Source organism: Peromyscus eremicus, chromosome 3, assembly GCF_949786415.1.
Source record: "Peromyscus eremicus chromosome 3, PerEre_H2_v1, whole genome shotgun sequence".
Lineage (NCBI taxonomy): Eukaryota > Metazoa > Chordata > Mammalia > Rodentia > Cricetidae > Peromyscus > Peromyscus eremicus.
The window spans coordinates 43,821,930-43,844,650 of NC_081418.1; the positions used below are offsets into that span (position 1 = coordinate 43,821,930).

The 22,721-nt window shown below is 43.7% G+C and overlaps 1 protein-coding gene across 1 annotated transcript in view; it reads right to left on the bottom strand.

Moving 5' to 3' along the window:
* Positions 1 to 22,721, bottom strand: part of Plxna4 (plexin A4) — a 450,775-nt gene that overhangs the window by 146,690 nt on the left and 281,364 nt on the right. The window contains exon 4 of the mRNA XM_059257015.1: positions 15,140 to 15,271. Coding sequence (XP_059112998.1) covers positions 15,140 to 15,271 — 132 coding nt within the window. The remainder of the gene's footprint in view (positions 1 to 15,139; positions 15,272 to 22,721) is intronic.

A 22,721-nucleotide genomic window follows, 5' to 3' on the forward strand; every position in this document is an offset into this window, starting at 1 on the left:
ATGGCTGCCCCTTGGAGAAGGATACCCCACAGAGAAACAGATGCAAAGACGGCATTGCTGGCTAAGCCGAGTACCTCAAGGTAATTATTTGTTTTTTCAGGCTCATGAACCAATTAAGTGAAGATTTGTGTCAGAGGTTGGCTAGTAGATTCTCATCTTCCCTGATGTCAGTGGCTTGCTTACAACTCATAGGACATCGCTGAGTTCTTACACATATCTTAGCAAGTGAGACACAGTGCTCTGGAGTCTTTCATTTGGAAGATTTTTTTAAGTGTGTAGAAGGTTTGTGACTAAGTTTTCAAAGTTTTTAGGTATAAATTTTTCAAGTGGCACACTCATTATCTTCACCAAATCACACCATGATAAAAACACATTCCAAACATTCTTCCCCCACAGTGGTCTCTCCATGCTATCATTTCTGTCTAAAAGTACTCACTTCCCCACTCCGTGTTACTATATTACCTTTATGCTGAAAGGTAAGAAGTGCTTTTTTTCTTCAAAGTTATCAGAAAAGTGGCATTTCCTGACAGCTGCTTGTCAGAACTGAAAAGGTCAACGAATGTGGAACATTTTGGTTCCTTTAAAAGAAAACTGTTTAATTAAGTTTCCAAAAACAGCACATGTCTGTGTTCTAAAAAATAAATAAATAAAGGTCCCTTCCATAGGCCTGCAAAACACCATAAAAATGCTGTTTAAAGGGTTGTGTTTATGACGTTGATAATGTCTGTCACAAATAAACTACCAATCCATTGTAATATGTAGCAGAATCATCTAGAAAGAATGCAAGTGTTTTCTTGGTGGTCAGTGGCTATTGCAGGATGACCAAGCATGACTGATACAGGCCTGGGGCGGGGAGGAGGGCAAGTATATCAATTGATGTGAAACACAAAGCCAAATTTCTTGCTTAAAATAGAAAATTTAAAAAGTAATAATGATCAATGAAAACAGAGGCCATGAATTAGAGCCAGGAGGGGTGTGTGGGGAGGGTTTAGAGGGAGGCAAGGGAAGGGAGAGATGATGCAATTATAATCTCAAAAATAGAAATAAAAAATTAGGAATGGTAAGAATCGTTTCCTTTAGGCCATTAGATTGTTCTTTCAGCACCTTTTAGGATTAAAATGCAGTTTTAGAGTACTATGACAGAGGTGAGGGATGGCTCGGTGGTTAGGAATACTGGCTGCTCTTTCAAAGGACAAGGGTTCGATTCCCAGCCCCCATGTGATGGCTCACAACCATCTGTAACTCAGGGGATCTGATGCCCTCTCTGGCCTCTGTGGGCACCAGGCACACACATGGTACATAGAGATGCACACAAAACACAGATATGCGTGCAGGCACAACATCCATACATATAAAATAATATTTTTAAAAGATCAGAAAAATGTGAATCTAGATGTTTCAGAGTTTGGTTTCTGATGTTTTGTAACAAAATAATACATAAATAAATTCCTCCAGACCATAGTGAATTTCTGGATCCTGGATGGTCAGTGTTTGATTTGAACAATTGGAGACAAAGGTGTCAGCATTTAAGGATAAACAATGGTTCCTAACCTGAAAACCATCTGAGAAGATGCAACTCCCAGTTCGAACTGTGTGACTTACTGATGACAGTAGGTCAGAGGCAGAGTCTCGATAGTTCTAATTAAGTGAGTAAGTTTTAGAAAGGGATGCTGAGTGATAGATTAAAGCTGAAGGCTAAGTTCAGAGCCAAAGGGAGCTTAGGATGCAGAGACCTGTGAGTTTCTGGAAGCCCAATGGGGCCAAATGTTAGTGACTAGAAGGAGAGTCTCTGCCCAACTGTACTGGAGGCTTTGAGGATCTGCTGTAAAGAACTTTGACTCTCCCAGATCACCAGTGCTACGATCTGAAAGTCTGTCTGTGCCCAGAGACACTAGCTCGTAAAGAATGAGCAGGGTCAAGGTCAAAGCCAGGGTAGCCAGACAGGACAAGAGAGAGGAAACAGCAGGAGCCGGGAAAAGAGAATTCAGTCTTCCCTAGCAAGGATCCCTCAGTGCACCCTCAGCTCTCAGGGCTCTTGGCTAATTGAGTGCTGAGGCCAAATCTATTTGAGTGACATTGCCTCCCACATGGTCAGCATAGCTTGCAGATTCATAATACCAACCTATTAAATATTCAAGAAATGCTTCTGTGGAGTTAACCACTCAACTCAGATTTCCCCAGGTGCATCTGATCAAAGAAACTTTCTTTTCTAGTCCTTAGCTCCAAGAAGTAAAATTTGGGATATACTAGACTGACAGCTGCTGAACCCTGTACCCAGGCAGGACTGCAGGCAAGGTCGCTTACACATGTAGGGTCCTTTTTTACCTAAGACCCTGCATTTTAACAAAAATGACTGTGTAGCTCCTCGTCCTTTGGACAGGAGAGTAGAACTTCTGAAGGCAACCTCGAGCACAAGTGGTAAACTGAGTCACGGGCCTGTGTGTCTCAGGGAAGTGAGGTGGGTACTATATACCCAATAGGGTGGCTGAAGAGCCCTTGATACCCACTGACTCGGACTATGAGGAAATAACCAGTCTGCTCTCGGTTACTCCTGGCACCCAAACCACGGGGCCTAATATAAATCCAAAGGCTACAGAAAAACATTTTGGGTGGATTTTTCCCAATAAATTCTGGATGATCTTAAAGCAATTACAGTCTGAAAATAATAGAAGTGAAAGAGTGATTAGATCCTTATGTACCAGGATTCTAAGGCATAATTTATTCTAAGGCAAACTTATAGGCATAATTTTTATTGCTCATTAATTGTAAACCACTCAGTCAAAAGATATGAATATAGCCTCATTTTGCTCATGAGAAATCTCAAATATTCAGAGGTAAAATAACCTGCTCAAGGTTAAATGGAAAAACAGAACCAGGAAGTAGAGTCAGTCTGCCCCTCCTGTAGCCTGATCATGGAACAGGCAGCACTAGTATACACAATGCTAGAAAAATATAGAGTCTTCTCCCATTTCTCCATTGCTTCGCTGTTCTATTCAACTTTCTCTAAGTAAATAGCCAGTTCATCCCGCCCTCCACCATCAGACATTCCCTTGGAATCACTGCATCCAATACTGAGTCAGTTTCAAGTTCTCATTTCCATTGTCTTCTTGTACTACTTAAATGCACTTTATGAACTCACATGAGATATAGTTCTGCCATCTGTAATTTACCCTTTTATTCTTATATTGCATTTGGGAAAGTCACATGACAACATTAATGCCATGTAGTCATCTTGAACAATGGCATACATTAACAGGCACCTATTTACTTTTGAAACTATCTCATCAATATTCAAACTGAGTACACAATGTACTTAAGTATCTAAGATTTCTGGTCTCTTTTCTAGAGAACTCCAGTGCAGTGCCAGTCAATCAGAACTCATGGAATTTTGCTATTTGCATTTAGAGAGGAGGGGGGTGGGAAAGACTTGGAATTGTGTGTTAGCTTCCCCAACTTGGGGCCTTGGGTAAGGAAGTGAATCACTCAGAATCCCCCAATGAATCAATAGACCCAGAGCTTCAGGTTCCAGACCAGTGTCCTCATAACAGGGAAGATAATGTATCCTGCTAGTCGCTATCATTGCTCTTTCTGCTATGGTTTGGATTTGGAAGTGTGCCCCTCCCAAAGCTCACGTTTTGATGGCTTGGTCTCAGTGCAGCAGTGTTCAGATGTGTGGTCCCTCAGTAGTGATTAGATAGTAAGGACTATGAACTCATCAATACATTAATTTGTTGATGGACTCATAGTAATAGGCAAGAGGGAGATAGCAGAAATGTTAGCTGGTAACGCCTAGAGGAACAGGCATTCTTAAAGGGTATTTCTTGCCCCTGATCCCTCCCCAGCGAAGGTGTCTGTCCCCATTGCTGCTGTCGCTGTTGCTGTCCTTCAGACATCCAGACTTCAGCTTCAGTTTCTTGGGCTTTCAACCTTTCCTTCTCAACCACCGTGAGGTGAGCGTCTTTGCTTTACTATCTGTTCCCTGTCATCATGTTCTGCATTACCATGGTCCAAGAAACAATGAAGCCAAGTGACTCTGGACCAAAACCTGTAGTATTGAGTCAAAATAAAATTTTCCACCCTAAGTTGATTTTTACAGGTATTTTGTCATAGTGACAGAAAACTGACTAATACATTCACCAAGCCCAAACGCACAGAAAATCTATGTAATCTTCAGAGAGCAGAAGGTGAGGTCGTAGACCCACAGCCCAGGGCCTTGTGTGCCCACATGGTAGTCACCTTGTGTGATGCTTTACGTAGCATTCCAGGTGGTTGTGTTTAAAAATGGCACTTCAAGTGAACCAAAGTATCAGGATGCTGACACCGAATTAAGAGAAAGAAAGACTGTCAGGGCAATTGCCAGGGACAGCTGCTTAATGGAGCTCAGGAGTAGAGAAAAAGCTGTCAACACTTGCTCTAGTCACCAGCCCTGATGGCTAATCTTGATTGTCAACTCGACGGCTTCTGGAATCTGCTAAAAGACACACCGCTGAGTAGATCTGTGAGGGCATTTCCAGCAAGGATTAACTGAGGGGAAGGGACCCTTCCCAAGGGTAGACGGATGGATGGCACCTTCTGGTGGCTGACTCGGCTACAAGGAGGAACAAAGTGGTTTTGCTTGCTTGCTTGCTTGCCTTAACTTCCGGCTGGCAAAGGTGTCTGTCCCCATTGCTGCTGTCACTGTTGCTGTCCTTCAGACATCCAGACTTCAGCTTCAGTTTCTTGGGCTTTCAACATATGCTCAAGACCAGCAACTTCCTATGTAATTTCCTAACCTTCATCGCCAGACTGGGACTACTGAGGTAGAGCCCAGAACCCCGACTTCATTCTCAGCCTGTCCAGGATGCAGGTGGCCGTTGGGTGACTTGCCCTCTATCATGCAAGCCATTTTAGTGCTTCTTATTCATATAAATACACATATACGCGTTATATTCCTTTACAGAACCTGCCTATTGTATAAACATTTAGAATTCTCATCGCTTCTGTTTTCACATCCCTCCCTTGTCTGCCTGTGCTCTGCCTTTAAGTACCATCTTGTTCCAAGACAGAGGGAAGGAGAACAGGCCATTTTCCCATCTATCTAAATGTCCTGGAAGATGAGGAGTCAGAAACTCCTTTTGGCTGTGGTTATAGTTTGGATCTGAAGTGCTTCCCGCAAGCCCATGTTCTAAATGCTTGGTTCTTCAGCGGGTGGTACTATTCTGGAAGAACTTGGAAACCAGGAGGTGGGGCTTCGCTGGAGGAAATAAGCACTGGGGGTTAGTCCTTGGGTGGATACATTATCCTTTCTACTTCCTATTACCCCTTCTGTTTCCTGGTCCTCCATAAAGTGAGTATCTCTCCTCTGCCACATGTTTCTGCTGATATGATGTCCTGCTCATTGACACGGAACTAAATGAACATGAAACCATGAGTCATATGTACCTTTCCTTTCTTATTTTCTGTCAGGTACTTTGGTCACAGAGGTGAACACTAACTAATACAGCTTACCAGTTTTATATAAACTTCAAGAACTCAATGGAGTTGGACTCAAATGTATTAAAATGCCTTCCCTAGAGTGGGAAGAATAACAAAGGAATCGCCACAAAGCTCTGTTGAGGTGACATAGCTTTGTCTGATTAGAGCAGGGACCAAGACTCTTGATCCCTCTATACCCTAGAAGGCGTTGCTCAATGATATGAAGGAAGACCACACCTTGGGATTTCCCAAGGAACTTTGAAGGAAACAGGGCTTTTAGGTGGTAATTGGTATCTGGAATTGAACCAGGCTTTGGTCTCAGGCAGAAGTTTGTTCAGATGCCTTATCCCCTACCAATACAGCTTCTGATGGTAATGATAATAATGACTAGGATGGACTAGAGAGGTAGCTCAGCCATTAATAGCTAAGGCTCATAACCAAAACATCAAGAAACCAGAGCATAAACTGCTTGAACAATTTGCTCTGGGCAACAGAGTTGGTGAGAAGTGAAGGTCTGGATGAAAAGCCAAGTTCATGGTCTATTCATGAACCCCCATGGTCTCCAGCTAATACACATTTCTGCCTTCTGGTTACCTCTTTGAATAGTCTAAGAGCCAGGCTTTCCTATTCAGGAAGTTACTAAACTCATCATGTTTAGATGTTAGAGACTTTTCTGCTACATGAGCGGCCATTTAGAAACACATCTGCTGGGAAAGCATGGGGGGGTGCTTCCCTTCCTATCTCTAGGGGGGTGGAGTTGGTGCTTCCTGGAGTTCTATGTATCCAACAGGGCTCTAGTCCCAACTTGTACCAGGCTAGGACCAACAGAGACCAAATTAAGGTGCCTTCTTGCCATGGAAGAGAGAGTGAATCTTAATCTACCAACCCTCGCCACTTCATCCTGCCTCAACATCCCTAGGGATTCCTCTTACCTTCCAAGGTATGTTCTGAAGATAGAGTGCATAGCTTCCCTGCAGAGAAGCTAAAAAGACAGACAGCATTGCTTTTCGCTAAGAAGAACTTCACTCCCCATGAGAGGGGACCTGGGGAGGAGCCTGCCGTAGGAGCTCAGTCTGTCTTCCTGCCTGGCTCTTGCTTCTGCTTACTTGTGTGGCTCTGGAAAAACTGCTCACTAATCCTGGGTGGGAAGCAGGCTGGAGGAGAGTGCTCCATCAGAGAAGCCTTGGGGAACGTTCCCCTTCCAGGGGCTAGGGCACAATGGGAAATTCAGGATGCCAGCACTGAGGATTGTAGGAAGTTGAGGGAATGAAGCTGCTCCTCTTGCTCTCTGAGGCTTTGTAATTATAAAATGGAGACATTCTTTGTTGGTTGAGAAGGAAGGAGAGGGAAGAGAGAAGATTTCAGCAATGACACAGGAGAGCCTTCGGGATCCATTACAGACCAATAGGAAGGCTTCCACTTGAGTGAAACTGGGAGAATTGCTGCAACGGCTTTTCTCTTTGTGAATGCCTGAGGTGACTCAGCTTCCTGTCACTCACTTTGCAGCCTACATTTCAAGTTCACACTCCCAGGAGCTATCAGACACGGCCCAGTCTGGGTGCCAGGAGCAAATGTCCAAACCAGCTTGTCACAGTGTCAGGCGTCCAGACAAACCAGAACTGACAACTTGGTCCTCCACAGGAATGAAAAGGATGATGCGGAGATAGTGGCGGCATCACTGTCAAACACACCTCAGGTGAGAGGATCCTGGAGTCCCAGTGCTGATAGAGCAGGGACCACGTCTTCAGAAGCCTAGCACCTTCAACAACAAAAAGGAACCTGTCCCAATACTAGCATTTTCCACTGAATTAGTGTTCAAGATCACCACATTTAGTGTCAGTTTCAAGACTGTGACAGCTCATATCAGATAAACTCAGAATATCTCTAGGGAAACTGAGGCACAAAAAAAAATAGTGATGGCCTTGTGACATGGGGAGGTCCTTGACAGAAATACCATAGGCTTTGGTGTCCTGAGCCTTAAGTGGCATAGACCTTTCCTTTTTTAAAAAAAAAATCTTTTATTTTATTTTGTGTATGGGTATTTTGTCTACCTGTATATCTGTAAAACACTTGTGTGCCTGGTGCCTGTGGAGTCCAGATGAGGGCATTGAATCTCCTGGAACTGGAGTTACAGTTACAGAACCTCAGAGTTCACTGTGCTCCTCCCTGCCTGGATGGCTCTTCCCATGACAGTCACTTCCTGCCACCTCATTTTATGCTGCCTTTTGCTCAGAAGGTCCTTCCTCAGGAACAGTTCCCTGGGGATTGTCTTTCAAAGAGCAAATTTCTGTCACTCTCTGAGACAGCGCTTTACTCCCAAAGCAGTTCCATTTCCCACTGTGCTCACTGTTATCTGACATAAGCCATTCATTCATCCCTTCGTTTCCAGAAAGTGTGCTACCTGAAGAAGACGACCTTGGTTCCTCGATGCACACAGAGTCTCTAAGATCTAGAGGGACTCCTGGCTCACAGTAGGTGCTCAGAAAATCATTGTTGAGTGCCAAATGACTACGGGACTGAGGGGGCTAGTAACTCAGCTGGACTTACAGAGCCGGGAAATAGCACAGGTCCATATGATACACAGGTACAGTCACCACCACACAGGTACAGTCACCGCCCACTTCCTTCTCTACCTCTGTTGTCATGAGATTTCCTTACCACCATCATTCCACCATCCTTCCTCACACTGAGAGCTGGCGCATGGTGAGAGGTTGCCTGGAATAAGAGGAGAGCTTCGAAAAGCAACAAGAAGACTCTCTGGGATCTTCCATATCTATAGGTTCATTGTGTACCACAATGGCAAAATAGGTATAGAATCTCTCCCTGGCTGTCTAAATCTCTGTCCCTTACTGTGGAATACAATATATCATATGTGGGATGGAAGTAGCAGAGGTCAGCATCACAAAAAGATCCTGGGAAAAGCAAGGGTGGGCACCATTTAGAAGAGAGAACATCTCCTATTGCATTGGTCTCTCACTACATGGCCAAGTAGAAAATTCCTCAAGCCCAGCAGTAACATCCTGGCAATTCACAGAACCAATACTCCCTGGGTCTTACCAACAAGTCAGTGCTTAGTATTTCATCTGAATCTTCTTCAGTGCCCCAATCCTCCAGAGGAGGGCTATGCCTTACCAGGAGCCAGCTAGACCCATGGCTCTGTCCCTGGCATCAACCCCACAGGAACTAAGAGGGTTTCTGGGGCTTTTACTTTGAGGAAAGCATTCTTTCAGGTTCCAGATACAAGAAAGACAAGGTCTCTACCCTCTAGGGATTCCCATGCCAAGGTGCAGAGAAGAAAAAAAAAGTCAACAGGGAATATTCAGGCCAGTAGGCAATAGAAGGAACGAGAATTGGTAGGAAGGAGTCATGATGCTGGCATTGGGAAGGGGCTCAGCTTTAGATGGATGGTCAGCAGCACAAGAAGGAATAGCCATGGATGCCCTGCAGGGAATGCAGAGACAGCAAAGGTCCTACACCTGGAAGGCACTGCACAGGGTAAGGGATACAGTGTAGGCTGGTACAGGGGAATCAGAGGGTAGGGCCCCAACATGATCTTGGGCAGGGTCACAGCATGGAGTCCTGAAGGGCCCAAGTCTAGACCTTGGGTTTTATGCCAAGAGGATCAGGAAAGCATTGGTGGTAGGAGAACTCAGCCAGCTTGCTCACAGCCTCCAGACTCTCTCCTCTCTCTGCCACTCACCAGGCCTCCTCTTGCTCTTGCATTAGATACAACACCAAAACCAAAGTTCCTTTAAGTCACTGTCTTGCTGCAATCACAAATGAGGAGTGGAAGGGTATCTCTAAGCAGATGTGGTGGAGCACAGCTGGCACCCTCTACCAGCTCCTTCTGGCACAGGCTCTCCATCAGCTCCCTCTGACACAGGTCCTTCACTCTGAAGTGGGCTGTAATTCAGATTTGCCATTGCACTGGGTTTAGGAGTGAGTCTACCATCTCATGATGTTGGGAAATGCAGACCCTGTGGTGTTTTATGGTCAGTTTTTAGTGTCTAGTGATGGGAACAAGCCAGAACAACATACTTGGAACAAGAAGCTCAAGGCCATAGACTTCTAGAGCTCAGCTTGTTCGTTCTCTCACCCACTGAACACATATGTATTGTATTCTTATGTGTCAGATACTGTTCTAGGGGGCTATGATACATACATGAACTCAAAAGATAAAACATCAACATTTCTATTCTCATGCTGCATACATTCAAAATGAGGAACTTCCATACATCAAGGGGAAACTTCCTCAGGCTTTCTCAGAGGTTGGCGAATGTATGAGCATGAGCACTGCAGTCATACATGAACTAAAAAGATGAAACATAGAAACATTCCTATTCTTGTGGTGCTTACATTTTAAATGAGAAAGACATGCAAGTCAATAACACGCTTAACAGGCATGGGAACAGGCATGGATAGAAATAGAGGGATGTAGGAGTTGGTAGTTGCTGGATCTGGTGGACAGCAGGTTGGAGTTTCTCTGGGGAGCTCAGGAGAACCTCCTGGAAGCAAAGACTTGGAAGAGAGTCAGCCTTGCAGCTGTCTGGAGACAACTTTAGGCATGAGAATCATCAGAGCAAAGATCTCAAGGCAAGAGAATGCCTGACAGAGCAGAGGACTGTCACCTGGGGGCATATCTTTGTCTGGAACACTTGCACTGCCCTGATTTTGCAGAGTTGGTATAGAGAGCAGAGTGAGATAGGGGTTGATGAGGTCAGTTAGTTCTGGAACATGGAACATACATAGGGCATGGTGGCTGTGATGGTTAGCTTTAATTGCCAACTTAACAAAATCTAGGATAACCTGGGGAAAGATTCTCATTGAGGGTATGTCTTCACTGTGTTGTTCTACAAGCATGTCTGTGGGGGATTATCTTGACTGCCTTAATTGATGTGGGTAGACCTAGCCCACTGTGGGCAGAACTATTCCTTACTCTGAAGGTCCTAAGCTATATAAGTATGTAGAAATTAAGATTTGGGCAAGCAATTAAGCAAGCATGTGTTTATTTATCTATCTCTGGTCTTGACTGCATATGTAATATGACTAGCAACTTAAAGCCCCTGCCACTGTGACCTCCCCACATAATGGACTAGAACCTGAAATTGTAAATCAAATAAACCCCCTTTTCCCTAAGTGACTTTTGTCTGAGTACTTTATCACAGCAACAGGAATGGAACTAGAACAGTAGCATGCCTACAATCTCAGTATCAGGGAAATAAAGGCAGGGGGATTAGACATTCAGGGTCATCCTTAGCTACATAGCAAGCCCCAGATGGGACACAACAACCTGACTCAAAAAACCAATCCCCAGACAAATGAATAAAAGGAATACACAGGCCTTCTGGTTCTCGTCAGTGCTGAAGGATTTGCTGATCTAGAACGTGATGGCATGTTCTAACTTAAACTTAATGAGATAGGATTATGTGCCTTGAGAAAAGTCTGGGAAAATACTGGTGGTTACAGAGAAAAGAGACAAGGGCCTATCGAAAATACCAGGCTTGATCCAGGGTGATAGTAATGATATGGGAAATTGTCACATTTTGGAAATATTTTGTAGAATCAATAGATTTTCTGATATGTTGGATGTAGAGTCATGGATTTAAAAAGAAGCCAAAGATGGCTATAAGGTTTTTAGTTTGGATGACTTGGTTGCTATTAACTAAGACAGGGATTACTACAGATGAGGAATGCTAGGGAGGAAGATGAAGAATGTGGCCTCAGGCATGTTAAGTTGAAAGTGTATGAAATGCACATACATGAAGATGCCCAAAAAGCAATTAGCTATGTTAGAAGGACTGGGTGGAGAGCACCAGATAAGATGTGAAGCCAGGAGACTGAATAGCATCATTAAATAATAGTATAACATTAAGAGGATAAAGGAAAGAGGAGGAAGGCCCAGGTAGAAATCAAGAAGCAGCAACCACAGAGGTAACAGGAAATCCAGGATGTTGAGGGACCTTAGAAGCAGTAGTCCAAAGACAGCCTGGTTTTTCTAAGCCTTGAAGGTCATAGATGAAGGCTTTGCTTCCTAAATTTCTCTGAGCCTTTTTACACAAATGCTCTACCAAGGTATCAATGCTAGGGGAATCCTTCAATACATTTCTGCTTAAGAACTGACTCAAGTTTTGTAAAACTATTGCCTGCTACTCACTTTATGAATGAAGTGGCACTGTGCACAGCCACACCTGTTTGTTTGTATGCTCTCAATGACAGCTTTATGTCAAGACAGCAGAGTTGGATGATGCAACAGAGCCCATATGGTCCATGAACCCTTAATTACACAGTAGTTGAGACTTTCTAGAAAAAGACCATGAATCCCAGGACTAACTCCTTGGTATTTCATGTTATTAACTCACTTCCTTCAGGAATATTTAGATCTTTACTCACATGAAGAAAAAAATAGTAAATCTGAAGACTAGCACATGTTACTCATGGGTTCTTCAAGTGATCAAATGAAACAGTTCATCACTGTTACCCTTAGGTTACAGATGATAAAGCTAAGACAGGGAATGTGCCAGTGATTTGTCAACTTGACACACACTAGAGTCACCTGGGAAGAGAGAACCCAATTGAGAAACTGTCTCCATTAGATTGGCCCATGGTCATTTTCGTGAGGAACTTTTTGGTTAATGATTGATGTATGAGGCTCTACCCCACTGTGGGCAGTGCCACCCCTAGTCAGGTGGTCCTGAAATATCTAAGAAAGCAAGCTGAGTAAACATAGAAAGCAAACAAGTGAGCAGCATAGCTCTGTGGTTTCTACCTCACATCATGCCTTGAGTTCCTGCCTTGGCTTCCATCAGCGATGGACTCCACCATTCCAACAATAGTGGAAATGAATCCTCTCCTCCTCAAAGCTGTTTTCAGTCAGTGTTTTATCACAGTATCAGATAAAGTAAATCAGAACAATGAACTCAAATGGTGTGTCTACCATCACCCAGTCAGTTAAGAACAGGTCTGACAAGCTGGGCGGTGGTGGCGCATACCTTTAATCCCAGCACTTGGGAGGCAGAGGCAGGAAGATCTCTGTGAGTTCAAGGCCAGCCTGGTCTACAGAGTGGGTTCTAGGACAGGCTCCAAAGGTATACAGAGAAACCCTTGTCTGGAAAAACAAAACAAAACAGAACATGTCTAGCTTGAAATCCAGAGATTGACCTCATGGCTAAGCTTATTATATGTGTCATGTCACTTATAGTTGGAGCACTGGCTGTTAGATGAACATAGAGGATACTGATCCTTTATGAGCTCCAGAACTTATATGACACTACGTTTAGCAAATAGAAGAGTCAGAGTTGACGTTCAGTGTTACAGTTTGAGTGTGAAATGTCCCCACAGGCTCATGTGTTTGAACACTTGGTCCTCAGATGGTGGCACTGGTTTGAGAGGTTATGTGCTCTTTGGGACATGGGGCCAAGCTAGTGGACAAAGATGACTGGAAGCAGGTCTTCAAGGGTTACAGCCTGATTCCACATCTAGTCTGAGTTCTGCGCTTTTTGTTTGCTACCCCAATCTGAGCAAGCCACTGTAAGCTCCAATCGCCATGAACTGACCCTCTCCGGTTTTCTCTGCCATGATGGACTATATCCCTTGCACTGCAAGTTCATAAAATCGCCTTTAAGCTGCTCCTGTCAGACATTTGCTCACAGCAATGTTAAACAACTAAGACACTCAGATGTTGTGGGGCCTGTGCGCTTAACCACCGTGCTACACACTGAGTCTGCCAACCCACTGGGCACCAGTGCTGACCCAGGCAACAGGACCTCTGGTTTTGATTTTGGGTCTCTGTGAAGAACAACTCCAAAATGGATGAACATCTGACCTTTTCACCCCTGCCTTTCTTTCCTGTCCAATATGCCATAATCAAGTTCCCAGCCTGTCTCATCACCACGCCTGAGTGGGTAGGGAGCACACTAGAGGAGAAAGAGCTGGATGAGAACAAAGAGACAAGTAAGTCTTCAGTGGGGTCCTTCAAAGGCAGGGGAATGCTCACACTCAGTGTTACCAGAGAGGACGGATCGTTTTACACTAGTAGTTTAGCTTTCACATCTTTCAAAGTTCTTCCATGTTTTAAGTCACAGGTTTAGAAATTCTGGATTTCAGATCAGGCAAGGCATATAGAAAAGTTCAATGATGCTGGGCAGTGGTGGCGCACACCTTTAATCCCAGCACTCGGGAGGCAGAGGCAGGCAGATCTCTGTGAGTTTGAGGCCAGCCTGGGCTACCGAGTGAGTTCCAGGAAAGGTGAAAAACTACACAGAGAAACCCTGTCTCAAAAAAAACAAAAACAAAAAGAAATGTTCAATGTCATACCAGGTCTTGGGCCTTCCTTAAAGAAGTCAATTCCATCAAAGAATGCTATCCCCTGCCCCCATCTCCTATGGCCATAGAATTAGGCAGAGTGAGGAGCAGGGAATCACACTAAGAAAAGAAAAAAAAATACAGATGGGGATAGATTCACTACCAGCTGCTCATTCCATCCCAGTTGTATCCAACCCTACAGCAAAATATTTCACCATCCCTGAGCCATGGTGGCTTCCAAAGGGCACCACAATGAATCCCTATGTTGCTGAAGCTGGCAGATCCAGAGACCCACACTGAGAGAAGATGTCATCAAGCTCCTAAGGAGGGTGGGGCTACTGTGGGCTTCTAGGACATAAAGCACAAGTACTGTGGGTGGCATAATGTGGAATTCATCTCCCTCACTCTGTGGAGTTGGGACAGGCAGAACAATCTAGACTCTGTCAGCAAGGTCCTCCAGAGAGTTCAGACACACTAATGAAGATGAATAAGAGAAAGAGCTGTCCCTCATGGCCATGGCCTCTGTCACCCAGTGCTAAGGCATCCATATTCATGAGCTAGATGGACAGCTTCCAATATGACCCCCTACAAATAATGGGGCAGAGGTACAGCAATGCCTATCCACATTTGGGGTTCTGGGATATATTGTGGCATATAAAACTCTAGGCAGTAAGTTAAAGGACTATAGGGAACACCTTTAATTATATGAAATTATCTCTGGTCTGCACTGAGGACCCCTGAACAACTTACTTAGTACTTGGCTAAGCTCTGGAACGAAATCTAACATTGATAAGTCCTACTTAGTTTCAGCCAACATCATCCCTGTGCCCTATCTGTTCACAGACTGGCTTTCATGGAATCTTCTAGATGTTCCACAAAGTTGGGGGTACATGGGAATGCTCAGAGCACACCATGTATCATCTCATTTCACTGCACTGACTGTTTTCCAAACCTTCATCCACCTGGCTCTTCTGTGATGCTCACTTTCCTAGGCTTCTTACGGCAATCAATCTCTGCAATCACACAAACCTCTCGGGACCAGGAAGGTGACTTTGATATGTGTTTATCCTTTCTGTAGGGAAATCTGACCAAGAACTTGGGATTCTACACTTCAAGGTAGTAAAAGTTGGTTTTGAGCCTATCTGCCACATGGTTTTGAAGCTAGTGGATTTGTCCTAGACCCTGGATATTTTCATATTTCAAATGTTCCATTCCTGTTACAACAGACCCAGCCCTAGTCCCCAGGCAGCATAACTAAAAGGCAACACACTGAGCCAAATAAATCAAATCACCTCTCTGCAGCTGGCCTCCTGTAGGTTTCTACAGAGCCACAGACTAGTATTTAGTTGCAAGACAAGTGTCGAGCAGAGCTCAACAGCCTTACCTGCCTTTCTGACATGATGTAGAGTTGCTCGTGGTCCTTGGAAAAGGCCATGTCCCGGAGAACTGGGCCTGGGTCCACCACCTGCACAGTCTCATACTGGAGGGCATTGCCCTTGGGCCCATCCACCCGGATCTGCAGAGAAAAAGAAGAGGAAATGTGAGGTGAATGTACTAGTTACTTTCCTATTGCTGTGATAAAACACCATGACCAAGGCAGCTTATACAAGGATCCGTTGATCTGGGCTTATGGTTCCAGAGAGAGATGAGTCTGTGATGACAGGGAAGCAAAGACAGTAAGGGGCAGATATGGCAGCAGGAGTAGGAAGCCGAGGGCTCACATCTTGACCACAAGCATGAAGCAGGGAGGACAAGCCAGCAGTAGGTGAAGTATTTTACTCTCAAAGTCCACTTCCCATGGTGTACTTCCTCCAACAGAGGCATACTTCCTAAGCATCCCCCAAATAACACCACCAAATGAAGAGCAAGTTTTTAAATGCCCAAGACTCTGGGGGGACATCTCATTCAAACCACTACAATGGCTTTAGAGTTTGTATTGTTCACAGCCCAACTTCAGCCTAGGGACACTCCCAACAGTCAAGGGAGAGGCAAGGAGCTCTGTCTTTGCAGAACTTAGAGTCCAAAACCAAAGACATAAGTGATATAAGTCCACTGTGGCCTACTAATGGAAGCTCATGAAAGAAGGAGGGAACAGACCATCCTGAGCTTTAAAAAAAATCTGGTTTTGTCTCTGGTTTTCTATGCCCTAGGATCAGTTCACTGAGGCAAGGCTAGTCTTTAGAGAAGAGTACAAGGCTGGTATCCAAATGAAGGGTCTGGGTTGGGTATTGAGGCAGCTTCAGGTCAGGGGACAATCCCACATAAGAAAGACAAAAAGAAAGGCTAACGTTTGTTAGCAGAAGTATTTTTGATATATGGATGAGGGTCTAGTCACTGAAACTTCTACCCAGATATCACTGCTCTGCTTTGGAAGAGACTTGGAGAGTCAATCCCAGAAGCTCCACATCTCTGATCTCCTTTGGTCCATAGAAACCAGTAGCTTACACTTCAGGTTTTAAAAGTAGATGTTGGGTCCTGTAACAGCTCATTGTGAGGTTCTGTTCATGGTCTCAGGGAAGGAAAGTGTGCCTCAGGCATGAGCCATCCTCAGTCTTTCAAGAATATTTAGATGATTACATGATCCCTGGGCCATCTCCAAGTCCTTCCTAGAAATGTTTAGACAATGTGGAAACCACCAGAAGAGATGTCCCCCTCTACACACACTCCACCACTGAGAACAGACCTAGAAAAGACTTTGGCTTGCCAACCGAACACAGTGCTCATCTGGCCTCTGGCCCAAGTTTCTAGAGTCAACTGAAATGTAAGCACACTGATCCACACTGCCCCATGAGAATAGCACCATCTATGTAAGTTGGGACAAGGACTACTGAAAATGTGGCTAAGTGTTAGTTAGTGGATCCAAGGACTTGAAGATATGCTGCTAATACAATGCTCTGCAAGGCATCTCTGGGGGGATTTTAGTGATTCCAGTAACAAAACTAAACAACACATTGCGTTCCAAGTGCTACCATTATGTAGTCATTTTAATTTTTTGCCTTGTAATTTTCACCCTCTTATGAGATCAAGGAAAACAAAAGTTATTCAGAGGAACTAAATGATAGACAGGGATACCACAACTGGTGGCAGCTGATGCGTTGGGTCACCAGAATGCTTTGTTTCTACCACATTCACTGAACTCAGATACTAGTTGATTTTATGGTTTTGTGTTTGATTGCTTGACCACTATTTATTTTCAAATGAACAAATAAATGAGATTGAGACTCCTCTGATTTGCTGATTTCCATTATGCTCACCAGAAAAACAACAACAGGAAAACCAGCCTGAAGAGAGATGCTCAGCTCTGAGGTAGAATGTCTGAGAGGCACACTCCTCCCTCCCCCCCACCCCCCCGCTCCCCGCCATTTCTGCACCCACTGCTGAGACATCAGTGTGCACATTGGCCAGGCACTTTCTCAACAAAAATGAAACAGAAATCTATGCAAAACCAGTCTGGCAGTGAAGTGATGGTTGTGGCCAGTGGCCTAACCAGGCTTCATCCCCAGCTGGGAAGAGCCCTGGAGTGGGAACAGAGAGTGATGCTGAGCACCCTGGCTGAGTACCTCTTTTGGGCCCCTGACAGACACGGTCTCCCATAGGGACCATCCCATGCCCTCAGTCTGATACCCATTAGAAGTTAGATTCAGTGCCTCAGGAGTGTTCCTCATCACCTGCCTCTAACTTCCCTCATCCTTGGGATAGGGTTGTAGCTGGAGAATTTCTCTCCAGCTCCCGCCACCAAGTCCCGCCAGTCCCAGAGCCCACTTATAAAATAAACACACAGACTCTTACATTATTTAAACTGCTTGGCCATTAGCTCAGGCCTGTTATTGTCTAGCTCTTACTCTTATATTTAGCCCATTTCTATTAATCTTTACTTTGCCACATGGCTCATGGCTTACTGGTACCTTACATCTTCCTTGTCCTGATGGCGGCTCGCAGTGTCTCTCCCTCCGCCTTCCACTTCCCAGAATTCTTTTCCTTGTCCCGCCTATACTTCCTGCCTAGCCAATGGCCAATCAGTGATTTATTTACTGACCAATCAGCAACACACTTGACATACAGACCATCCCACAGCACTTCCCCTTTTCTTTTCTTAAAAAGGAAGGTTTTAACTTTAACATAGTAAAATTACATATAACAAAACAATTATCAAGCAAGAATTACAGTTACAATATTAAAGAAGAGATCCTATCTATCTTATATTTGTAAGTTTAAGGTTTTATATCTAACTTATCTTTTATTATAACTAAGGAAAATTCTAAGTATCTAGTCTTTAACCACATCAAAGACCTCAGAAGGATATACTACTACCTGAGAAATGGAGAAGGATATAAGCAACTTTTAGGAGTCTTGTAGGGTAGACAGAGACAGCTGGCAGCCTGGACAGTCATTCAAAGTTCTCTTGTAAAGTTGGGGCATCTGTCTTCAGCCCACAGGCCTAGAGTCTCTTATTCACTTTTCTCTGTGTCCTGTAGAATGTCTGGCAGTTTTCTCTGCAAAGCAGGAACCTGAAGGACCATTTTGTCAAGCAAAGTTCAGTGGTCACCTTTGTATGGGTCCTGCATGTCCAGTTGATCAGGCAGTCCAGGCAAGAACAGTTTCTTGCCCAAATGGCTATTTTTGTCAAGGTGAAGATAAACTCCGTATGGAGTGTCTTCGATGCCCATCCTCCTCTCTGAAGTAAATCGGTGCTGTCAGGAGCAGACATGTCTCACTGTCCAGAAAGTCTAAATTTTTAAAACATTTTAAATGCCATATTCTGTAGGTCTTTGAAGTGTTTGAAGACTACCTATCTATCTGAAATATATCTATGTATACCTAGAAGACTTAACTAACATGGCTACAAATATTATCATAGATGACTAACTATTAATCTATTTTTTAATTATCCATTACAATTTTAAATGAGTTACATAAACATAATACTTCAAACAAGAATAGAAATATATATACAGTATAACAAAATTAAGTTTAAACTTGTATCAATAAACTAAAATCTATAGCGATGTAAAACATTTTAAACAAGTTGTTACTCTTTAAAAGTAGGTTCATTAATCTACCCTTTCATCCTATCATATCTAAACTATCCCCGTTTTTTCTTTAGAAAGAGATTGTATTTATAATCAACCTGCTTTAAATAAAAATATTGGTTTTTGTCTGTCCCACACCAGAGGGCTCTTCTGATTTGGGACATAAGAATCTCTTAACCATTTTTTTTTTTTTTTGAGCAATATGTCTGGGTTTAGAGGGGGAGTGAGCCAATTCCATCTCTAAAGCCAGCTTGGTATATTTGGGAATGTGGGCGTAGCTTCTCTTACTACTTCCTGCTGGAGGGGGGCGCTGTATCTTCTGGAGACAGAAAGAAAATTTTAGGATCATGGAGTAGTCCGTGAGGCTGTATCATCTGAGCCAGTTGACTTGAAACCATTCTGGATGTTGAATCATCTGGGCCATGGTGTCATTGGAGACCTTTCAGGGGGTCTTGGCTGGTCAAACCTGATGTATCTTAATCTGGAACAAATCCATAGTCTCTGGCTTTCTGTGGAAACAAGAGCAGAGACTCTTTTCCAAAGCAACATATCCTTATATCCAAATTTTGAAGTCAAGGTACCTTTAAAATATACATTTTGGCATAACTCAACAGCTTTTACAATCAAATGTTTTTCTGCAGTTATGAATATCAAAGAGAACATAATCCAGATTCTCTGTGTGGTAGTCATCTTTACGTGGCTTATTTTTTTTATATTAGCTTGAGCCTATTCCTTTTAAACTGCAGCCTTCTAAGCCTGAAACGGCGCAGTGGCTGCTGGCTCCGCCCACTTCAGCTTCCCAACATGGCGGTGGTCTGCTTTCCGCCAGCTCTGGGAGCCGTAACTCTCAGAAATAGTGGGTCTACACTTTTACCAAAGTAGCGTGTAGCCCAGAAACCTCTTTTTTTTGTTTTGTACTAGCAAAGGCTAAATCCATCACACAGTTTAATGTGCTACTTGCAGAGGCCTCATTCCCACCATACTGCAGGTCGAGAGCGCACGCTAGGAACCCGCCAGTAGCTCAAACCGGCAGCTGCCGCTTATTTGAGAGAGACAATTAGGAAGCTGTTTTTAGGTCCGTTTTAGAATCTTTTTTCTAAGTTTTTAGGTGGAAACTCTTGCCACCACGTTGGACGCCATTTGTAGCTGGAGAATTTCTCTCCAGCTCCCGCCACCAAGTCCCGCCAGTCCCAGAGCCCACTTATAAAATAAACACACAGACTCTTACATTATTTAAACTGCTTGGCCATTAGCTCAGGCCTGTTATTGTCTAGCTCTTACTCTTATATTTAGCCCATTTCTATTAATCTTTACTTTGCCACATGGCTCATGGCTTACTGGTACCTTACATCTTCCTTGTCCTGATGGCGGCTCGCAGTGTCTCTCCCTCCGCCTTCCACTTCCCAGAATTCTTTTCCTTGTCCCGCCTATACTTCCTGCCTAGCCAATGGCCAATCAGTGATTTATTTACTGACCAATCAGCAACACACTTGACATACAGACCATCCCACAGCATAGGGTGATATGCTAGATGTAACAGACATCATGTGAAATAAGCAAGGATGCTATAGACACCAATGGGACAAACTTTCACAGGCCTGGCCTTTTATGTTCCCTACCCTCCATATTCTGCTAGAGCAAAAGAGTAACTGGGAAGGTCTCTCTCCTCCTTCTCCTCTCCCCTACTGCAATCCAAATTACAGTTTAATATACTACAGAAAGAAGAGAACTCATGTATCTATTTCCTGAGAGAACTGAACACAAGACATGAGCAAAAGTTTATTGTAAAATGGGTTATTTGGTGAATAGTCCTAAAATTTAGGCAAAATGGACGAGCTTTCAATTCTCTATACTCTACCTAGACAAATAGGAATTACTTTTCATGGAATAGACAATGTCTGACATTTATACTACTGCCCATGTTTGCAGATGATGCATGGAGGATAAATAACATGGCCAAGGTTACATATCTAGGGAACATGGACATGGAGTCACACCTAGACCTGATTAACTTCATTGTCCAGGCTTCTATAAGTTTACACACTATACTGAACCCTTACACTGGACCTCAAACCCTAACCCTTAACTAAGTCCTATTGCCAATATCAATCAATTTGCATTCTGTCTAGGGGTCTGTGTTGTGCAAATGTTACTCTGGCAGTGATGAAAGAATCATGTCTTTATCTACCGCAGCTCTTTTGGGGAGAAGCTTGCATATGAATAAAGAAATTTCAAAATAATGAGCCCTTATGTTTTTGTTTTAGACCTTGCAAAGTATTCTTAAGTAAGACTCTCTTGTCTGAGGGTTGTAAAATTTTTATGATGTTGACTGTCAGCATAATCATTCTCATTTTATTGATGAAGCAACTGAAATGGGGATTGATCTGAAGCTTGCCCAAAGTTCAGTGGAAAACAATGTCAGGCTAGACTAGAACCCAGGCCTCTCCCAACTTCTGGATCAGTATTTGCCTCTTAGCTACTTAGTTTTTCCAAAAGCCTTTGACAAGGCTCCACATGAATAGGTATTTTAAAATAATGAGTCTCCATGGGATCTCAGGCAGTTTGACCAAAGAAATAGAACTGAGTTAGAGACAGAAAAAGACATATTTCTGCATGGAGAAACAGAACCAAGAACTCCCTACGCGCTAGTCCTGCCACTAGTCATATATATATATATGGTCCAGAGTAGGGAGCTGGAAACTTCAAGGATGATTCGAAACTTTGGGGACTAACAAAAAAACTCAACAATGGGGACAGAACTATAGAAAGAAGCTGTTTTCTGTGGGCTCACAGTGAGGGAGGAGCTATTATGGGGGAGACAGCCCTGCAGGTGTGAGACTCAAGGGCAGAAGTCACCTCTGTTGCGTTCCTCATAGACTGTAGGATGTGGTTGGTATTCTATAATTTATTATTGAGCAAATGAAAACCACACTCTACCAATTCAACAATGGACTCTAAGTTGCTAGACATGATCAAGGTAAGAGGCATTATAATCAAGAAAGGGGGGCCCAGTATGACATTTTCTACTTTCAGTACCCCAGGGCACTCAACAAAATCTTAGGCAGCATTTCACTGGGATATCACAGGGCCATCTTCCTGACCAAGTCTACCTGAACACAAACATGGGCTATCTCGTTCAGTCCACTCTTTAGAAGGCAGAAACACATTTCAAATGTTTGGAGCTCATGAGCAGCTCAGGAACAAAGGCTCAAATCATGACAAGGAAGTGAATGTTGAGGCAGGAGACTGTTGGCCAGTGGCTGTGGTTCAGTCCTAGTATAAAGGCCACCCCAAAACTTTTGAAGTATCAGCATAAACAAACAAGGTTTGTTACTTTATACAATACAGATGATGGAAAGGATCAACAAAGAAGTCTGTTGTGTTTAGAAGTATACCATGCAGGGAGACCAATTGTGTGAGGGTCATAAATACAAAGTTGGATGTTGGAGGATATTAATCTCTGAGGCAAACACCAAAGAGGAAATGATACCCCACTCTGTGAGTTCCCTCTTGTTGTGATGTGCTCATTCATTCTGTGTCCCACATTTGCGGAATGACTTTCTAGACTGAGCTAGCGTCTGCAGAGGAAAAGTGGTCCCAACTTGACCTTCCAGGAGGCTGGCTCCTGAATGGTTCAGTCTTTATACCAATGAAGTTCGTGAGCACAGAGGTGTTCAAACGCTGCTACTGGTTCTTTATGGTGAGTCTGAACAATTGTTGGGGTATAACCAGGGATGGGAAGCACAGCCCCAAGTGATAGTAAGTATGCATAGCTCACAGGTCACATGGCAAAGGGCTTTCAACACAGCACATCTGACCATGAGACTTTGGCTAAAATCACATAGCAGGTAACCTCAAAGACTCCATGGGTTGCTAAATCTCTCAGGTCATTAAAAAGACTGAACCAAAGGAGCAAAATTGATAATGGATTCATAA